We start from the raw sequence: 17,748 nt of genomic DNA, 5'->3' as shown, positions 1-17,748 counted from the left end.
TCACTCACAGGCCATCATTGGGCTTGGGTTCTATAAAAGCCCATGGATCTCCTTGGCTTTTAAGATTTGACAAATTGATCAAGGCTCATGGTCACATACGGACATACCTCTTCGATATTAACAGGCCCAAATACTTGATATGGACCGACATGGCCCATCCGTATTGATATTGGGTATCGGTATCGGTATCGGTATCGGTGGCTATCAATATCGGCACCGCCTATACAGTGAACTAAAACCCTGTTTGCAATAAGCAATAAGAGTGAAATATAACATATAATCAACGTATTCCTATATAGTCATCCACTATGGATCAATGGGTATTTTTATTGAGAATAAGAAAGCCCTCAGTCATGCTAATAAGTGATAGAAACGGTGAATTGAAGCAGGGTGGCAGTGGCTGAGGCGGCGGTGGCGGAGGTGCTGTCATTCTTAGATCCCATCGTCACAGCCTTCACTGTCGCATAACCATTTGCACCCTCATACTTTCCCGAACCACCGATGACAGAGATGTGAGACTCATATACATCAGTTCGATGGACACCAAAGAAACTCAAGCTATCCTTAGATGCACCACCACCACCACCTTCTTCTCCGTCAGCAAACTTTGCAGTCATTGCCATCATGTGACTGCTTCCATCATCTGAGCTCGCCACATAAGCTCCTTTAGCTCTTCCCAGGTATATATATGGAAACCCAATCTCCAAACCTTCCACTAACTCCTCCTCGATAGGTGTTACAGCTCCCAAATCCAACCCTTGGAGTGTCGCAGTCGCTACGGTTGGGAACGATAAAGAACTTTGCATGCCGGACATGTAAGGGGTTTCGGTGGGTGGGTTAGGGTAGGATTCTGGAACTGGGTATTCGGATCCGGATCCGGATCCGGATTCTCTAGGACTAGTACTAGGAGGAAAGATACCTACAGGGTTTGGGAAAGGAAGCTGGTCATTGAGGTTTGGGGTAGAAGGTGGTTGGGCGTCGCAGAGTACGCTTCGCATGAAGAAGGTCATCAAGCGTTGCCGGCCATATGGAGACTGCCGGTTCGGCGATAGATCAGCGAGAATACGAGCTGATGAGGTCGATTGGTTGAAGATGGTTATGGCCATGAGGAACCGAGCCATTAAGTTGAGATTCAGCAAGGGAGGGTTCTTCTTGCTCGTGCACCTGGTCATGATTTCTGTTCTACTTCAATTCCTAGCTAGTTTCTATGACGACCAGGGAAGGAAACTAAGCTTAGGCCTCTTATGTCTCTCTTTTATTTGGGGACAGGGGAAGTGGTTTAGGTTGCATGGAGTGGTTAGTAACCAAAACCATAACCCGCCTACCTACCCATGAAATTTAGATATGGCTGTGTTGTTAGCAGAGTTTTAAGAATCGGATCCGTGGATCTGCCGATTCAGATAAGATTTAGATAAGAATAGGTCGTGATTGATCTCGACGATTTTCACCAATCCAAAATGGTGGTGAAAATATATGGGCGGAGTCTGCTAAGATTGCCCGAGCCCATCCCGGATTCCAACTAATGTAACCCACCTGAGTCCACCAAATTAATATATGGGCCGAGTTTATTGGGTTGAGGATCTGAAACCTAAGGCAGTACACCCACTCCCAAGCCCACTCACTGATGAATCTAATGGGACCCATTAGATTCATCAGACGAATGTGGAATGTCCACATATAACAGATGAAGTAAATAATCAAGATCGTAGCCTTGGTAGTTAAAGAGGATCTAAGTTGGTTGGACCGATAAAAACCGATTAAAACAAACCAAACCGATAATAATCTAATAGTGGACCAACAAGAGCCCGTTAAGGCAACTCTATAGAAATCCGAAATCAAATCGGATCGAAATCGACTGAAACATTTGAATCTAACCTTAACGGTTTGGCTTTGGTTTGGGTCGATATATACAAAAACGCATCGATTTGCTACGTATTTTTGTAAATCCAAACCCAAATTTATGTAATATGGGAATGGAAAGAAGATCCATTCACCAATAGTGTGGGGATCTTTTCTAGTGCCTCCTCGCATCTTAATTAATCATTTAGGATTCACATTCATAATATTATCTTTCCTCCTTAACTATGTGGATCTCAATTGATGAAAATCATTTTTTGTAAAATGATTAGTGTGATGTGAGAGATTACTCTTACTCTTATGTGTGGAGAGCCCTCTCCCTATGGCTTTGTTTGGTTGCAATTGAGAATTAAAGGGAGGTGGAAAGAAAATTTTCAAACCTAAAAAGAGATTTTTGTAATCAAAAGGAATTGAAGGAGAGGATGGAAAATGAAAAAATTTCAAATCTAAAAAAGAAACTTTTATAATCATTACCCCATCATATGACTATCACTAAATCGAAATCAATCTATATTTGATTAAATTTTACTTTAATTTTGCATTCAATCCCATTTGGTTTAAAAAGTAAAATAAGAATTACATGTACAATGTATCATTATAAATATGGTATGAAATTTAAGTAATTTATACAATCACATGGGATAATGATTACAAAAATTTCTTTTCTAGGTTTGAAAATTTTTCATTTCCCTTCCATCCTTCAATTCCTCTTGCAACCAAATGTACCCTCTTTGGTTGGGGATTATCAAGTTCTCCATGGACCTCATCAGTCTCTTTCATCATGACCCATGGGACACTTGAAATAAAAAATAAAAAAAAAAAAAACCAAAAAAATAAAAAAAACAAGAGAGATCCTAATACTTCGAATAATATATATGACTCCAGTTTCTTTATATGTATGAGAGGTAACCACCTGTCCCATTTTTGCCACTTACATGGGAAAGAATCGTATTAAAGAAAACAAAAATGACAAATGGTTACCTTTCACATGTGCGTTCACCTACACGTACATGCAGATGATCCATTCTCAATAATAGAACCGCCCTCAATCTCAAACTGCTCCAAGAATTGGAACTTATTTTTACCCTTAACTGACTTCCAAAGTTTCTTAACCTTCATGTTAGCCATACATGTTTGAGTCAAAGAGATTAAAGTTATCAAAAGCATCAAGAAATTTAAAGTAAGAGAGATTGGAATTTGGAATTCTAATTTCTTCCAGACCTAAAAAGCTGATAAGACCTTGATATTCTGGTTCTTGTTGTCCTCACTCAACTCATGCAAGTTTCACTTTCTAAAGCTTCCAAAATCTCAAAAAAGAAGAAAGAAGAGGAAACAAATTGAAGGTATGTAAGAAAACCCACAAAAGGAGAAAGAAAGAAATGGAGTGCTTGTAAAAGCATTACCTTGCAGTCATCATTTTGTTGAATGGTGGGCACACAAGAGAAAAAGTAGTCCATGATTGTGCTCCAACTTTGAACCCTCCACACAGTATAACGACCCCTCAAACCTTCACACCCTCACAGGCGGCAAATAACTTTGGTCTCCCAATGCTTGCCGACCATAGCCAGATTCACAGTTTCACACTTTCCAAACTCCATTATAGAGTCACATCTTTGTATGCTCAACATCAACCCTGCAATGCACTAGTGCTTCTGTATCAGGAAGGCATGGTGCTGTAACTTTGCAGGCCATCTGCTGCAGAGATACATAATAGCTAGTGAAAACGCCTTAAAAGATAAAGGAGAGGGATCTAGACTTGCCCCTTATTTTGACAGTATCCATGTTTAGAGGGGGAAAAGAGCTTTGATGGGTGACGATTTGTATACATGAGGCTCATGTCATTAAATGAGGAGAGTTGAGTTAGAGAGGGTTTGTGATAGGGTATTAATTACGCCATAGTTGTATGCTCGTCTTTTTCTTTGAAAGATATGAGAAGAGAATGTTGTTCATTCGTGTCACCCATGCACCAGCGCAGGGACCAATAAGAGCTTGTCCGCAGGGCATCAACTAAGGGGATCTTTTTCATTTTGTAGGGCATGGGGTGGTACTTTTTGGGGGATTATCATGGTGCAGGCTGACATGCGATTAGACAATGTTCTTTTTTAAAAAATATAATATATAAAAAAAAAATGGGTGTATATATCTTGTTGTCGCCAAAATGATGAGGTGAAAAGTTGTAACCTTATTTTGACTGTCCCTTGTCTTATTTGAGGGAGGGATAGGCACACCGCCCATGCACGGTAAGCTAGCAGACAATACCAATGAGGGCATGGGACGAAGCATCATTTAAGAGTGTCAAGGGGTCATTTCAAAGGGGGAAGAGAGAGACACTGAGGTGTTAGCTTACAGTACACCAACAATTTGCTTAACCTTTTTCCCAAGTTATTTACAAAGGAGATAAAAAAAAGGTTTCAAAATAATTTGAAAGTGATTTGTCTTTATTAAAAGGGATATGATTGTTGAAATGACGTCTCTATAAGTGTGTTTACAATTTGACACATTCATTTAATTATCCTTTGTTTTATCCCAAAAAATACTTAATTTAATTTTTTTAATTAGGGTAAATCTATCATTTCATATAGGAACTGCATCAAATAACTTCCAATTTTTTATAAGTTATTTTTTACCCCTACATAAATATACATTAAATCAATTTTTTGAAAATAAAAAAGGGCAAAAAAGTAAAATTATAAATCAATTAAAAATTGTAGGCATGTGAAATGTACCCTTGTAGGAAAAAAATGTGACATACTAAAGGGGAAAAATAAAATATATGTTTTAGATTTTTCTTTTCACCAACCATGGTTACAATAAGATTTTTTTTTTCCATCTACACCCAATAAAAATGAGAGAGAATATCTAAAAATCAAGATAGAGGTTAGGTTGTACATCTCACTCACTACTTCACGGACGCAAGACAATTTTCCACTAGAAGATGTAGAGTGTCGCTCCTACCATAGCTAATATCAATTCCTAAAATACAATTCCTTGGAAGTTTCTTCCATTTTCAATATGTGACAAAACCAATTGGTGATCAATAAGTGACAAAACCAAATGGATTACATTTTGTTTTCAACCAATACCCTTGGTTGCTCCAATGGTCAAAACCTTTGTGTGGTACCTTGGAAACCAAGGATCAAGTATTGGTATGGTGAAAACCTATTTCTCTTAAAACTAAGGTGAAAAGAGATATGGTGATTTGACGTTATGATTGGGCATTAGGACGAGTGAATGTTATCATTAATCTCATCCCTTCTAGTTGAAGGTTCAGAGTATCTTTCTTGAAGGATCAAAACTCGTGGATGAAGTGATTCTCTATTCATCATAGGTTAAGAGAAACTGATTTGAAATACAGGAAGGGAGATGGGTATGCTAGCACCCTATGTGTCTATCTCTCTCTCTCTCTCTCTCTCCCCCCCCCCCCCCCCCACCTCCACTTTCACTTCCATTTCCACTTTGAATGACTCCCTTACTCTTCAAAGAGGAAAAGACAGAGATAGACACATAGGGTGCTAGCATGCCCAGCCTTTTCCCTAAAATACAATAGGACGTATTATTGTGCCCCGTGAAATGATGATTTGGTAATTCTAATTGTTGGATAGCTAGTACATGTCTTGGATCAGTCACGTATCCAATTTCAATGTTTAATTCAATCAAATACCGTCATGTGTATTGACATACATCTTTATGTATATCCATGCACGCGTCTAGTACTTTAACCACTAGTATTATGCAGTCTCTCATAGTTATGATTTTCAAATCTCTATTTTGTCACTTGGTAAATTCGGTTTAAATTGAAAATTTCCATGAGTAAAAAACATTGAGATTTACTTATTCACAAAATTTGGATCCCATTGGATTTTCCACGTGACTAATATTGGGACCACCTTCATAAGGGATAATATACCTTTGAAAAGCTAAAGTTATGTAATTTTTAAACCTCATATTTTCTTTAAAAAATTAATTAAGAATACACAAAAGACTATTAATTATTCCAAGAAATGATTAGTAGAGCATAAGAGAATCAAACTTCCTACTTTTAATTTGCCTCGTTGTTACCTTTTTCTGTTTTTTTTAGCATTACTGTACAATTTTTATAAAACCAAAGAGATACGGAATCGGAATCTGATTCGGATACCCATAAAATGTAAAATAGTGTGTCAGATCATTAAAATTAGATTACATTAATTAATCACAACATTTGGTCTTGAGCATAACACAATTAAACCATACTAGACACATAAAACCCTAGTTCTTTATAAACTACATTTTTTTCATCTTCCTCGATTCTATCAGTAACTAGAGGCAACAGGCGATGACGAAGACGGTGATGGCCAGAATTGTGCATTCTTTACCCTCGAGACACTTGCGAGTACACCCAACGGTGTTACGTTCCCGATCACCGTCACCTTCTTTGTTTCAAAGTCTATGCTAAAGGATGTCACCCCTGCTTAGATTAACCACATAATTAAAGAGAACATAACAATTAAGAATATGAACACCACCACATCAATATCCTCATTAATCTAAAATAGACAAAGAAAGGTGAATTAGACCATGACACCTCCACAACTTAATAAAAGCTCATACCAAACTAATTAGTTCCTTTCTACCACACACACAAAAAAAAAAAAAACTAATTAAGTCCCCATATTGATGTCTATTTCAAATTTATGATCCATGGGTGAGGTTGTTGGTTCCTTTGTTTTATGGTGTTGGCACCATTGTAATTTGGTTATTTTGTAAGATTTTGTAAGAGAAATAACACCCAATGACAAAAATTGTGAATTTGAATTCAAATTTTCCATGTAACTATCGACAATTATACTTTGTTTGGTTATAAGAGAAATGCAAATATTTTTCTATAAGATAAAATATATTTTACAAGAAAAATCATTTTTGGTGTTTAGATTCAAGGGAAATGCAAATATTTTCCCTTCCCTTGCAATCAATCAGAGTTTTTAGTTATTTTTTTATGGGAAGCAGTTTTCTGTACGGGAGTGTGGCCTATGCCAGCACTCCCATGTGTCTATCTCTCTTCTCCTTAAAATAAAGGGGCAGAGGTGTCTTTTCACAAAGGGAGGAGAGAGATAGACTCATGGGAGTACTGGAGTAGGCCACACTCCCCTACGCCAGCACTCCCGAGCAGAGAACTTTTTCCCTTTTTTTATTCTAGCTACAAAGAAGGTTTACCTTCCATTCTTGAGATATGTTTCCTTACTTTTCCTTCACAGCCCTTGCAGTGCAATGAAACCCTCAGAACCACAATCTGCAACATCTCACGAAAATATCAATTATCAAATCAAAAGAAAAGAAAAGTTTCTCTAAGCAAGCGGCTTAGGCTAAGCCAGCTCTCTCTATTGTGTATCTCTTTTTTCCCCCATATTGTGAACCTTTTCCTCAACACCCCCTCTCCATTTGGTCGAAAATTATCTCCTCCAGTTTCCTACCCGGCCTAGTTCCCAGTCCCTCTAATAAGGGGGTGGGATCGTGGCTACGTACCCTACCCAGGCAGAGTGTTCGGGCAGGGGTAGGATGATCATTGCGCCCCCCTGCCGGTATAGAGAACCCCCTCCCAATAATAAATAATAACAAAAAACAAACACAGAGAGAGAGAGAGAGAGAGAGTAACCTGGTCATGTGAGCGAGTTGAAGAAGAAGATAGACTAGCCTGGTCACAAGAGCGAGTTGAAGAAGAAGGTTTTAAAGCAGGAGATGGTGGTGAGAGAGATGAGGAAGAGAAAGGTTTTAAGTTGGGAGTTGAAGAGGAAATCGAGGAGGAAGAAGAAGAAGGTTTCAAAGCAGGAGAATCATGGGGGTTGAGAGAAAGAGGCCTTGAGGGTACAACAGGAACTAATGTAGAAATTGGATCAAAATCGGAATAGACATCAAAGAAAGAGGTATCACTCAAGAGATATCTGGAGGAACCAGGTGGGCTAATGAGATCAGTGGCCTTAGCAGAGCTCTTTCTTGTAGTCTTCTTTTGATTTCTGTTTTGTGGGTAAGGTTTGGATTTTGTGGGTGGTTGAGGTTGAGAACGAGAATGAGAATGAGAATGAGAATGAGAATGCGAGGAATAGGGAGAAGATGGAGGAGGGTTGAGAAGGCCTGATCTACTGCTGCTTCTTCTTGAGTCCTTAAGATGAGGATTATGGCGATCTATTGCCCGACCACCTTGTAGAAACACAGAGCTTTTGTCGAAGCTCACACATATGGCTGTTGAGGCTGGAGATGCACAGAAGAGATCGATTCCTTTCATCTCTGATTAAAGTCACTGGTAACACAACACCACCCCAGTACTGGTTTTAACTTTAAAAGATTTTTGCATTTGCTACATGAACTGAGAGAGAGAGAGAGAGAGAGAGAGAGAGCTTCCAAGTGAGCTAGCATGACCTGCTTTTAAGTAATTGGGCCAGAGGAGAAGCTAGAAAGAAAGCAAAGTCTGGGCCCCTCAAGATTTGAATAATTGAGACAACATTAGAGATTAGACATTGAATAATCAATCTCAACCTTTAATGTTGGATTCACTTTTTCTCTGATAATATAGCTATTATTGATATTGCTTGAGTACTTTAATAAACAAATAGACCCTGTTTCTCTCCACCCATGGTAAAGAGAGAATCTCCTCACTTAGAAGATCTGTGCATAAAAAAGGTATTTTCGACATTGTATAGTACGGGTAGAGTTAATTATGACATAAGAGTCCATTCACAAGATCACATCACCATTAGTGGTGAAGAAATTCTTCCTTTTCTAAGGATCAGCTTATACTCAGAACCACCTCCATTTGGTTGCATTGTACATGCTCACATTAACATAGAAACTAGCATATGTCTTAGATCCATAGTTTCAAACCGGGCTAGGGATCAAATTGAACAAAATCTCGGTTCAAGTTCAACCTGGTTTGTCATCTGAACAAATCATTTGGAAAAAAAAAATCATTTAAAAATGAAAAAAAGAAAAAAACAATTCAAAAACATAATATTGGAAAAAACTGTTAAAACCCACCCCTCATATTGCCACATGCCCACTTTTCTTTTGTCGTGTGGAAGGATGATGTGGTTATTCGAACTACTGGATAGATAAGATATAATCATCAGATGAGTGTAGCAGAGATGAGGATGTTGAGGTGGATGTGTGGCAAGACCAGGAGAGATAAAGTAAGGAATGATTGTATTAGAATCGAATTAAGAGTTGCACCAATCCAAGACAAACTTCATGAGAGCCGCTTGAGATGGTATGGTCATGTCCAACGAAGACCCTTGGATGCACCAGTAGGGAGGAGTGACCAGATTCAGTTTGAAGGACCTAAAAGAGGTAAGGGCAGGCCTAAAATGACTATTGGAGAAGTGGTAAAAAAGGATATGGAGTTAGTAGGGCTCGACGACAAGAACCGTGTAGCCAACCACTTATAAGGGGATATTCTTGGGATGTTGCTTTGACTACTGCTTAGACTTTTTCTTTTAGTAACTTTATTTTATCTTTTCACTTCCTTTTACTCCTTTGTACTTATTTTTTTTTTCTCTTCTACTCCTCGTATTTCTATTACTGTCACAGCTTCTTAGGATCTATGTAACCGACCCCATTTAATTGGAATAAGGTTATGATTATTGTTGTTATATCAAATTTTATAGTCTAATCCGTTAAATAAAATACCCTCATGTCTATTGATATACATCTCCAATATATCTGCATTCACACTTGTAATTTTAATTATTACCATGAATTCTCGGACAGCCGTGAGTTTCCAATGCTCTATATATTTACCATGTAACAAACTTTGATATAGCTGAAACTTAAGTGCACCACCCGTTTAAAAAATAAAGCTAGTGCCCATTGTGTTTCTCTCTCTTTTCCATTTCCTCCTTTTGAAATGATCCTCCTACCCCATTTGTATGATGCCCTGTCTCGTGCCCTGTTGATGCAACCTTACTGCACACCGCGGTGATGTACCTATCCCTCTCCTCACACTACAAATACAAAGTGCTGTATTTTCTTCAACTGAATCTTTAACTATTTTGTTATTAAAAAAAAAGAAATCTTTAACTATTTAACCATTTAAAATTTTTTTTTCTAAAAATGATCATTTTTTATTAAAAAAAATAAACTACTATTTTAATTGGTTGGCTGTTCCCATTAGGTTCCTTGCCCTAATAAAAGGAAAAGGGAAAACGATTTACCATCCTTATTGAATACGGGTGTCGTTCTTTCTCGTAAATCCTTTATTGAATATGGGCGTCTCTTTCTCTCTCTTAAATCCTTAGGCCCCATGGTTTTAGTGCACCTTATTGGAATGGGTGTCGGTCAAATCGGAAACTGATACGGTATTAGATTGGTATCGATATGGATTTACAGTATTTGACAAATTTGCCTATGATTTTCCTTGAAAAATTGATATATATATATATATATATATATATATATTTTTATCATTTTATTCCTTGTCTGTGTTGTGTCATTGATATGGTATCGACACAGTATCAAGATTGGCAAGGTGCAAAATCAGTACGAACTGCTTGATAAAGTCGAATCAATACCGATGCTTAAAAACGTAAAAATCTGATGCCTATTCGCCAACCCATGGACCCAGTCCCATAACATTCTTACCCCACTCTCTCCATCAAACAAACGGGGTCTTATTGAATACGGGTGTCGTTCCTTCTCTCTCTCTCTCACACATACAAACGCTTCCATATTCTTGAGTGTCGGTTACATTGTTATACCATCAAATTGACACTGTTTATGGATAAAGTAAGCGAATTGGCAATGAGTCGATCTCCGATTTTAGTGAAATTGACCGGAATCAACCTTAACCTTATAAATCCAGTATGGATTGGCCGATTCAGACTGACAGAAATTAATGAGCGATTCGATCAATCCGATCCAACATTTAATACCTAAAATTTTATAAATGAGGAAGAAAATATCATATATGCCTAAGCTTTAAATTGATATCTTACTTTATGGTATGGCCTACAAATTTAATATCCAATTACTCATTTACTGTTACAAATTTAATATCATCAATTAATCTTCATGGTTGCTTGACAGACAAAATTAGTGGTTGGATTGGAGAACCCTAAAATCTGGGATTCACAATAATATAGACAAGCAAAAGGTCAAGTTAGTCGGCAATTGCTTAGAACCCTAAAAAAGCCCTTCATTTTTGTTTCTTCTTTTCTAGGGCTTTTTGGGTAAAACAAGTGTAAAGTTTCAGTCTCTAATTCAGGAACAAATAAGACAAGTTAGAACTAATAAAGCTAATAAAATCTATAAAAAATAAATAAATAAATCCATAATCGGCGGGAAACCTTGTATTCAGATCCCTAATCCATCATGTAATCCTTGTCTCTCTCGTGTCTGGAATCTTTTGCAGCCATGTTTGGGTTTGGGACCTTTTTTGACCTGATCAACCATGACCCCGGAACCCGGTTTTTCCATTGTTGGGCCCGGTCAGGCCCAAACCGTTTGAAATTGGGTTACTCGGATATTAATCTAATGCTCAAACCGTTTACTTTCAAAGAGATCTTAATTAGTTTTTTTTGTTTTCTTGGGTAAGAAGAGATCCTAATTAGTTTATAATCCACAAAATTGCAGATTTTAACTGTCATTGTTGGGGAAAATTATCCTATGAGGTCCCTGCCTGGTATAGTTCCCTAGTGCCTCTAATAAGAGGGGGGTGGATTCCACCGAGGCCGTGTGTTTGGGCAAGGGATAAGGTGATCATTTCCATCCCCCCTATGAGAGGAACCGCACGAACTAGGGGTGCAAGTTTGGCCCTGCCGGCCCGAACCCACCCTGGCCCACCCTGAGCCCGAACAGGGTCTGGGCTGAGATATTTGGCCCTGAGGGCGGGTCAGGGCTGGAAACTTCTGGCCCTGAGTTAGGGTCGGGTCGGGTTAGGGTTGAGGCCTCGAGCTAAGCTTGGCCTGGCCCGGCCCAACCCTGATTTAAGTTATACTATAAAATATATATTGATATAAATTATACATTATGAACTTTAAATTTCACCCACATTTTTTTATATAATATACTATATATGAAGACAATAAGTGTTATAATATAATTTATTATATTGTTATTTTATGTAAAATTAATAAGTTCTTCCCAGCCCATTCCAACCCATTCATTTCTTTCCCCCTCCCCATGATCAGGGTCAATTAGGGTCGGGCCGGAGGGCGGGTCAGGGTTGGATTTTTCTGGCCCTGAATCAGGGTCGGGTCGGGCTTGGGCCCAGCTAAGGGGACTTAGGGTTGGACTAGGGTTCTATAAAGCCCGGCCCAACCCGACCCTGTTGCAGCCCTAGTATGAACTGTGCCGGACAAGGAACCTAAGAGGATAAAGATCCGTTGTTGGACATGTTGAAGGGTGACTTAGTTTTTTGTTCAATTAAGCTTAAAATCCAACATCACTCGGGCAGTGTTGTATTCTAGATCCGGCAGCGGTTCTCTCATTGTGGTTTGGATGCTTAGACATCTTAGTTAGTGATGCCACCTGCAGGTACAATACTTTTGTTTACTAATAGATCATTTATATTAAAAGAACAAGAATGAAAAAATACAAGTTGGACTGAAACCGATACATCCACAAAAAACAAGACAGAACCCTACCACCTATAGCAAAATCATCAGTGGGAAGGGAAAATTTGCAACATTAAGGGAAAATAAACAGTAATTCTATCATAACATATGATATATGGGACAACACAGAGCATCCGTCAACAATTCATCCCGCATAGAGGGGGGCAGAGCACCATAGTTGAAGAAACCAATAATGACAAAGTTTAATTCTGAAATCAAATTTATGGAGATGTTGGAGGTTTTTCTGTTGGGTAACCTAGAGGGGGGTGAATAGGTTACCACTAGTGGATTTTGCCTCTTTTTCGATTGGTTGCACACTTATATTAAATACAAAAAGCAGAAGTAAATGAGGCACAAGATTTATAGTGGTTCGGCTAACTTAGCCTACATCCACTCCTCTCAACCTTGAGAGAATTCCACTAGTATTTCCCTTTCAATACAATAGGTGGGGAAATGACACATTTACAACTCTTTTTAACAGGATAAGAGGATCCTTACAATCTTAGTTTCAGGATAAGAGTATCCTTTCAATCTCTTAAGGATGAGAGGGTCCTTGTACTAATCTAAGTACAGTCTAGATTAATACAACAATGCTTTATCAAATCAAAAGCATAAACAAGTAAATACAATAGAAGTTTGGTATAAATACCTATCAAAGAGTAGTGACACTTTTACCCTTTGAGTGATGGTGCTCAATGATATGAATGAGAGTGATGCACCTTGAGTCTCCTAGATGACTCTCCTTGATGGCATGAGTTGGAGAGAGTGGAGAGTTAAGAGCTTGGTAATATCTCTTTGAAGAGCTTGAATTGAATAATTTAGCTCAATGACAAATTCTCACTTTTGTACCTTCTCAAATGTACAATGCACTTTTTCTATCAAAAGATGTGTTTTGTTCCTTGTTTGGATGTGTTTTATAAAGCCAAAAGTTGGAGTTTGTTTGTTCTCCAACGGATATAAAACTGTCATATTTTTAGACTCGCTGGCCGACCTATAAAAGTTGTCATGCGACCATCAAAAATCTAGCCGTTGAAAACTAGCCGTTGAGCCCAAGTTTGGGGCTGTAGGTCGATTGTCGGTCGACCTATGGATCGACCTACGGTGTCGGTCGACCGATAGATCTGTCGGTTGCAACCGAGGCTACTGAAACAGTCTGTATTTTTATATTCAGGTCAACCGACGATGACGCTTATCCTATTTTTGATTGTCTGTCAAGGGGATTTTTGGTCCGGCTTGCTTGGGGACTTCATAGGTTTTTGTCTAACACTTTAATGGCCATGTTTCTTGAGCCTAGGGCATGGGAATGAGTTCCTCCTAGGGTCTCTTACATGTGAATGCAATGTGTTTGTGATGTGATGTGTACATGTAATGAAATGTGTTCTAATGCACTTGAATCTTCTTGGAGAGTCTTTGTCTTGGCTTCCTTTAGAAGATGTTCCTCAATCTTCAAATTTCTTCTTTTCCTCAATCTTCAAGTCTTTCCTGGATGCTTGATGTTCCCAACGTCTGACTATGAGGTTTGCTTAAAGATTGGAATATTAGTATTAATCTTAATGTTTGTTATCATCAAAATTAGTTTATGGAGGAATGTGTTTTCCAACAATCTCCCCCTTTTTGATGATGACAAACATGTGATTCAAAATATGCATTACTCATGTATGTATGCAATTCAAGATAAATATATGCATTATTCATGTGGGCATGTAACTCAAGATGAATTTGTATTATATTATCATACATCATAATTCAAGGTATGCATTATCATAAAATGAATATTTGAATTATGCATTATCATAAAATGAATATTTGAATCATAATAACTTCTCCCCCTTTTGTCAACACAAAAAGGAGGTGTAGAGCATGAACAAGCACAAACAATCTTAGGGTGGCTCCCCTAAGCTAGTGCTGTAACCATGAACAAACAAAAACAATCTTAGGGTGGCTCCCTAAGAAAATGACTTCTGCATGGTTAGAAGAACAGAGAGCAAATAATATGAAGCCCAATAAAGTGTTAATTTTAAAAGCATCACATGCTTCAAAATAGAAGTTCCATGTTTTAAAAGTATGCCATAAAAGTACGGATCAAGAGTTCTAATATAAAGTCGTGATGTCAACTATCTCTACTGGGGAGGAGGAGGAAAGAAATGCAGATTGAGACGCTGTAAGATCACTTGGTTCTCCTATTGGATGCGAAGAATCTCTTCTTGATCTTTGTGAAGAGAGGTGAAGTGATCATCAAAGCCCTTCAGGCGGGTGTCAAGTTGTTGGCAAAAACTTAAAAATTCTTCTCTGGTGACATAGTCCCCCGAGGGTTCACCAAGATAGTCTTCATCCTCACTGCGTCCTCTCTTCTTGTGACTCGCCGTCACCGTGACATGGTGGGTAGCTCGCTTCCTTCGGGCTTGGTGTGAGGGAGGAGCCGCAACAAATCCCACTTCATCTTCTTGATGGTGGATGAGTCGATGTCAATCATCTTTGGGTCAATGAATTCCCAGTGAGATCCACTTCATGGAACTTAAGGATGGCGTTATGAGTCCGCCATATGGAAGGTTTCCCTATAATGAGGTAATGCACAGATTCCATGGTCTTCATAATCACATATGGAAGATTGATAGGAGTGGCGGTGACAAGACACCAAGTAATGTAGGCTTGAAAGGGATTGACTTGGTCTCTATGGCCTCCTTTGGGCAAGATGTTGTAGCCGACAATGAAGCTGATCATCCTGGGTAGTTCATGAAGTTTTATAGCTTTAACAGTTGGTTCAAACCCAACATAGTCTTTCATGATGGCACCATAAATTTCATCAACATTCATAAAGGTTTTGGCATCCCCTTTGGGAGGAAGATAGCTCATATCTCCTACGGTGGGAATCCCCATGATCTCTCCTAGATCTTCATAAGTGAACATGATGGGAACACCCTTTACTAGGGATGTGATGGCAAGCCTATCATCCACTATTTGGGTTCTCGATTACATAAAAGTGTCCGCAAGGTCGGGATAGCAGGGGATCAACATAAACTAAGGTATTTTCCCAACCCAAATATTTGAAATATTCTTCAATGTCATAGTCAAGAAATTGAGAAACTCTTCTGTTTCTTTCCTTGTCAACCTTTCTCTTCTCAAATCTTCCCGAGAATGGAGGCTTTTCCGAGATGAAGAGAGACTTGTCATATGCGCAGAGCTCTCCAACTTTGGCTTTCTTCTTTGGTTACTTGCCCTTGCTTTGTTTTGGAGCCATTTGAAACCTAGGGCTTTAGAGAATAGAGAGAAATAGAGATTTTTGGGTTGGAAGTGGGTAGATTGTGTAGGAAGAGTGATTTGGGGCTTGGATTTGGTGAAATCTCAAGGGTTTTTGGGGTTTTGCCTTGGAGTTCGAGAGAAAAGGGTTTTGGAGAGAAGAGGTCTCGAACATAAGAGGAGAGAAATGAAAAATCCTCTTGGTTTATGTTTAAAAACGAAATTTTTCGTGTCGATCGACCTACACGAGTCCTGGTTGCCGACAGGTCAAAACAGGGATTAATGGGATTTTAGCCGAATTCTCTAACAACCTGATTTTTGGGCTTTTTGAGGATTTCACTTTACTCAAAAGGGTTGCAAATCCGAGTTCTCTCCTCAAATAGCAGAATCTCTCTTCACTTAATGGCTTGGTGAGTATGTCCGCAAGTTGTTTTTCGGTTTCAATGTATTTTAGAACAATTTTCCCTTTTTGAACTGTGTCTCTAAGAAAGTGATGCCTAATATCAATATGTTTGGCTCTTGAATGGAGAATGGGATTTTTGCTTAAATTGATTGCACTTGTATTGTCGCAATTAATTGGAGATGAACTAAAATGTATCCCATAGTCCATGAGAGTTTGCCTCATCCAAAGGACTTGGGCACAACACCGCCGCCGCAATGTACTCGGCTTGATGGTGGAAAGAGCAACGAGTTTTGTTTCTTGCTAAACCATGAAACTAAGCAAGATCCTAAGAAGTGACATGTGCCACTTGTACTCTTGCGATCAAGATGGCACCTCGCAAAGTCGGCATCCAAAAGCTTATTAAATCAAAATTTTGGTTCATTGGGTACCATAATCCTACATTTGTAGTACCTTTAAGATATTTAAAGATCCTTTTAACGGCACTAAAGTGGGATTGCATTGGGTTGGCTTGGAATCTAGCACAAGCACACACGCTAAACATGATGTCCGGCCTACTAGCGGTGAGATATAGAAGGCTGCCAATCATGCCTCTATAGCGTGTAGGGTCTATGGGAGTACCTTCCTCATCTTTAGATAGCTTTAGAGAGGTGCTCATGGGGGTGCTAGATGACTTTTGACTATCAAAATCAAATTTCTTGAGAAGTTCTTTAGTGTATTTAGTTTGACATATAAAGATTCCATTTTTGGTTTGCTTAATTTGAAGTCCTAAGAAAAAATTAAGTTCGCCCATCAAACTCATTTTAAATTCATCACTCATGCATTTGCTAAATTCAACACAAAGATTTTCATTGGTGGATCCAAATATAATATCATCAACATATATTTGCACGATAATAGAGTCTTTTCCTTTATGTTTCACAAACAAGGTTGTATCAACCTTACCCATTTGAAATCCACTTTGGATTAGGAATTCACTCAATCTCTCATACCAAGCTCTAGGAGCTTGTTTGAGTCCATAGAGAGCTTTGTTAAGTTTGAAGACATGATCCGGATATTGTGTATCCTCAAATCCGAGAGGTTGTGCAACATATACTTCCTCCATGATAAAGCCATTTAAAAAAACACTTTTGACATCCATTTGACATAGCTTAAAATTTTTATGACATGCAAAAGCAAGTAGCATTCTAATAGATTCCAGTCTTGCTACCGGTGCATAAGTTTCATCAAAATCTATCCCTTCTTGTTGATTATATCCTTTGGCAACTAATCTAGCCTTGTTTCTAATGATTGATCCATCTTCATCAAGTTTGTTTCTAAATATCCATTTGGCTCCTATAATAGAATGATTCTTGGGTTTTGGGACAAGCTCCCAAACATTGTTTCTTTCAAATTGATGGAGCTCTTCTTGCATAGCTACTATCCAATCACTATCTTCCAATGCTTCTTTTATATTTTTAGGTTCAATTTTGGATATGAAAGCAACATTGTTGCAAATGTCTTGAGTTTTAGATCTAGTTTGGATTCCTTTGTTTAAGTCTCCAATGACATGATCCAAGGGATGGTCTTTCCAAGGTCTAACCTCTTTGGGTAGATCCTTTGGTTGGTTTTCGGGTTCTCTTAGAGAGAGATTTTCTATGTTCTCCCTAATCTCAACAAGTGTATCATCATCAT

The 17,748-nt window shown here is 38.5% G+C and overlaps 2 protein-coding genes across 2 annotated transcripts; both read right to left on the bottom strand.

Annotated features, from left to right (window-relative positions):
• Positions 1 to 356: 356 nt before the first annotated feature.
• On the bottom strand, positions 357 to 1,172 carry LOC122649814 (dirigent protein 24-like). The gene has a single exon (XM_043843056.1). It carries the CDS (start codon positions 1,170 to 1,172, stop codon positions 357 to 359), a length of 816 nt encoding a protein of 271 aa, XP_043698991.1.
• A 4,970-nt stretch (positions 1,173 to 6,142) lies between these two features.
• On the bottom strand, positions 6,143 to 8,242 carry LOC122649841 (protein SODIUM POTASSIUM ROOT DEFECTIVE 1-like). The gene is made up of 3 exons (XM_043843088.1): positions 7,490 to 8,242; positions 7,051 to 7,126; positions 6,143 to 6,304 (listed from the first exon to the last, which is right to left on the bottom strand). Exons 1-3 carry the CDS (start codon positions 8,114 to 8,116, stop codon positions 6,150 to 6,152), a joined length of 858 nt encoding a protein of 285 aa, XP_043699023.1. The 5' UTR covers positions 8,117 to 8,242; the 3' UTR covers positions 6,143 to 6,149.
• Positions 8,243 to 17,748: the final 9,506 nt, after the last annotated feature.

Source organism: Telopea speciosissima, chromosome 2 (genome assembly GCF_018873765.1).
Source record: "Telopea speciosissima isolate NSW1024214 ecotype Mountain lineage chromosome 2, Tspe_v1, whole genome shotgun sequence".
NCBI classification, from domain to species: Eukaryota; Viridiplantae; Streptophyta; class Magnoliopsida; order Proteales; family Proteaceae; genus Telopea; species Telopea speciosissima.
The sequence above is the reverse complement of the archived record's forward strand: the minus strand, read 5'-3'. Positions and strand labels throughout refer to the sequence as shown.

Coding starts and splice junctions, on each gene's coding strand:
- LOC122649814 (XM_043843056.1), bottom strand. CDS start 1,172: ATGACCAGGTGCACGAGCAAGAAGAACCCTCCCTTGCTGAATCTCAAC.
- LOC122649841 (XM_043843088.1), bottom strand. CDS start 8,116: ATGAAAGGAATCGATCTCTTCTGTGCATCTCCAGCCTCAACAGCCATA. Junction 7,127..7,489: donor CAACTCGCTCACATGACCAG/GTTACTCTCTCT, acceptor GAGATGTTGCAG/ATTGTGGTTCTGAGGGTTTC. Junction 6,305..7,050: donor ACATATCTCAAGAATGGAAG/GTAAACCTTCTT, acceptor TAATCTAAGCAG/GGGTGACATCCTTTAGCATA.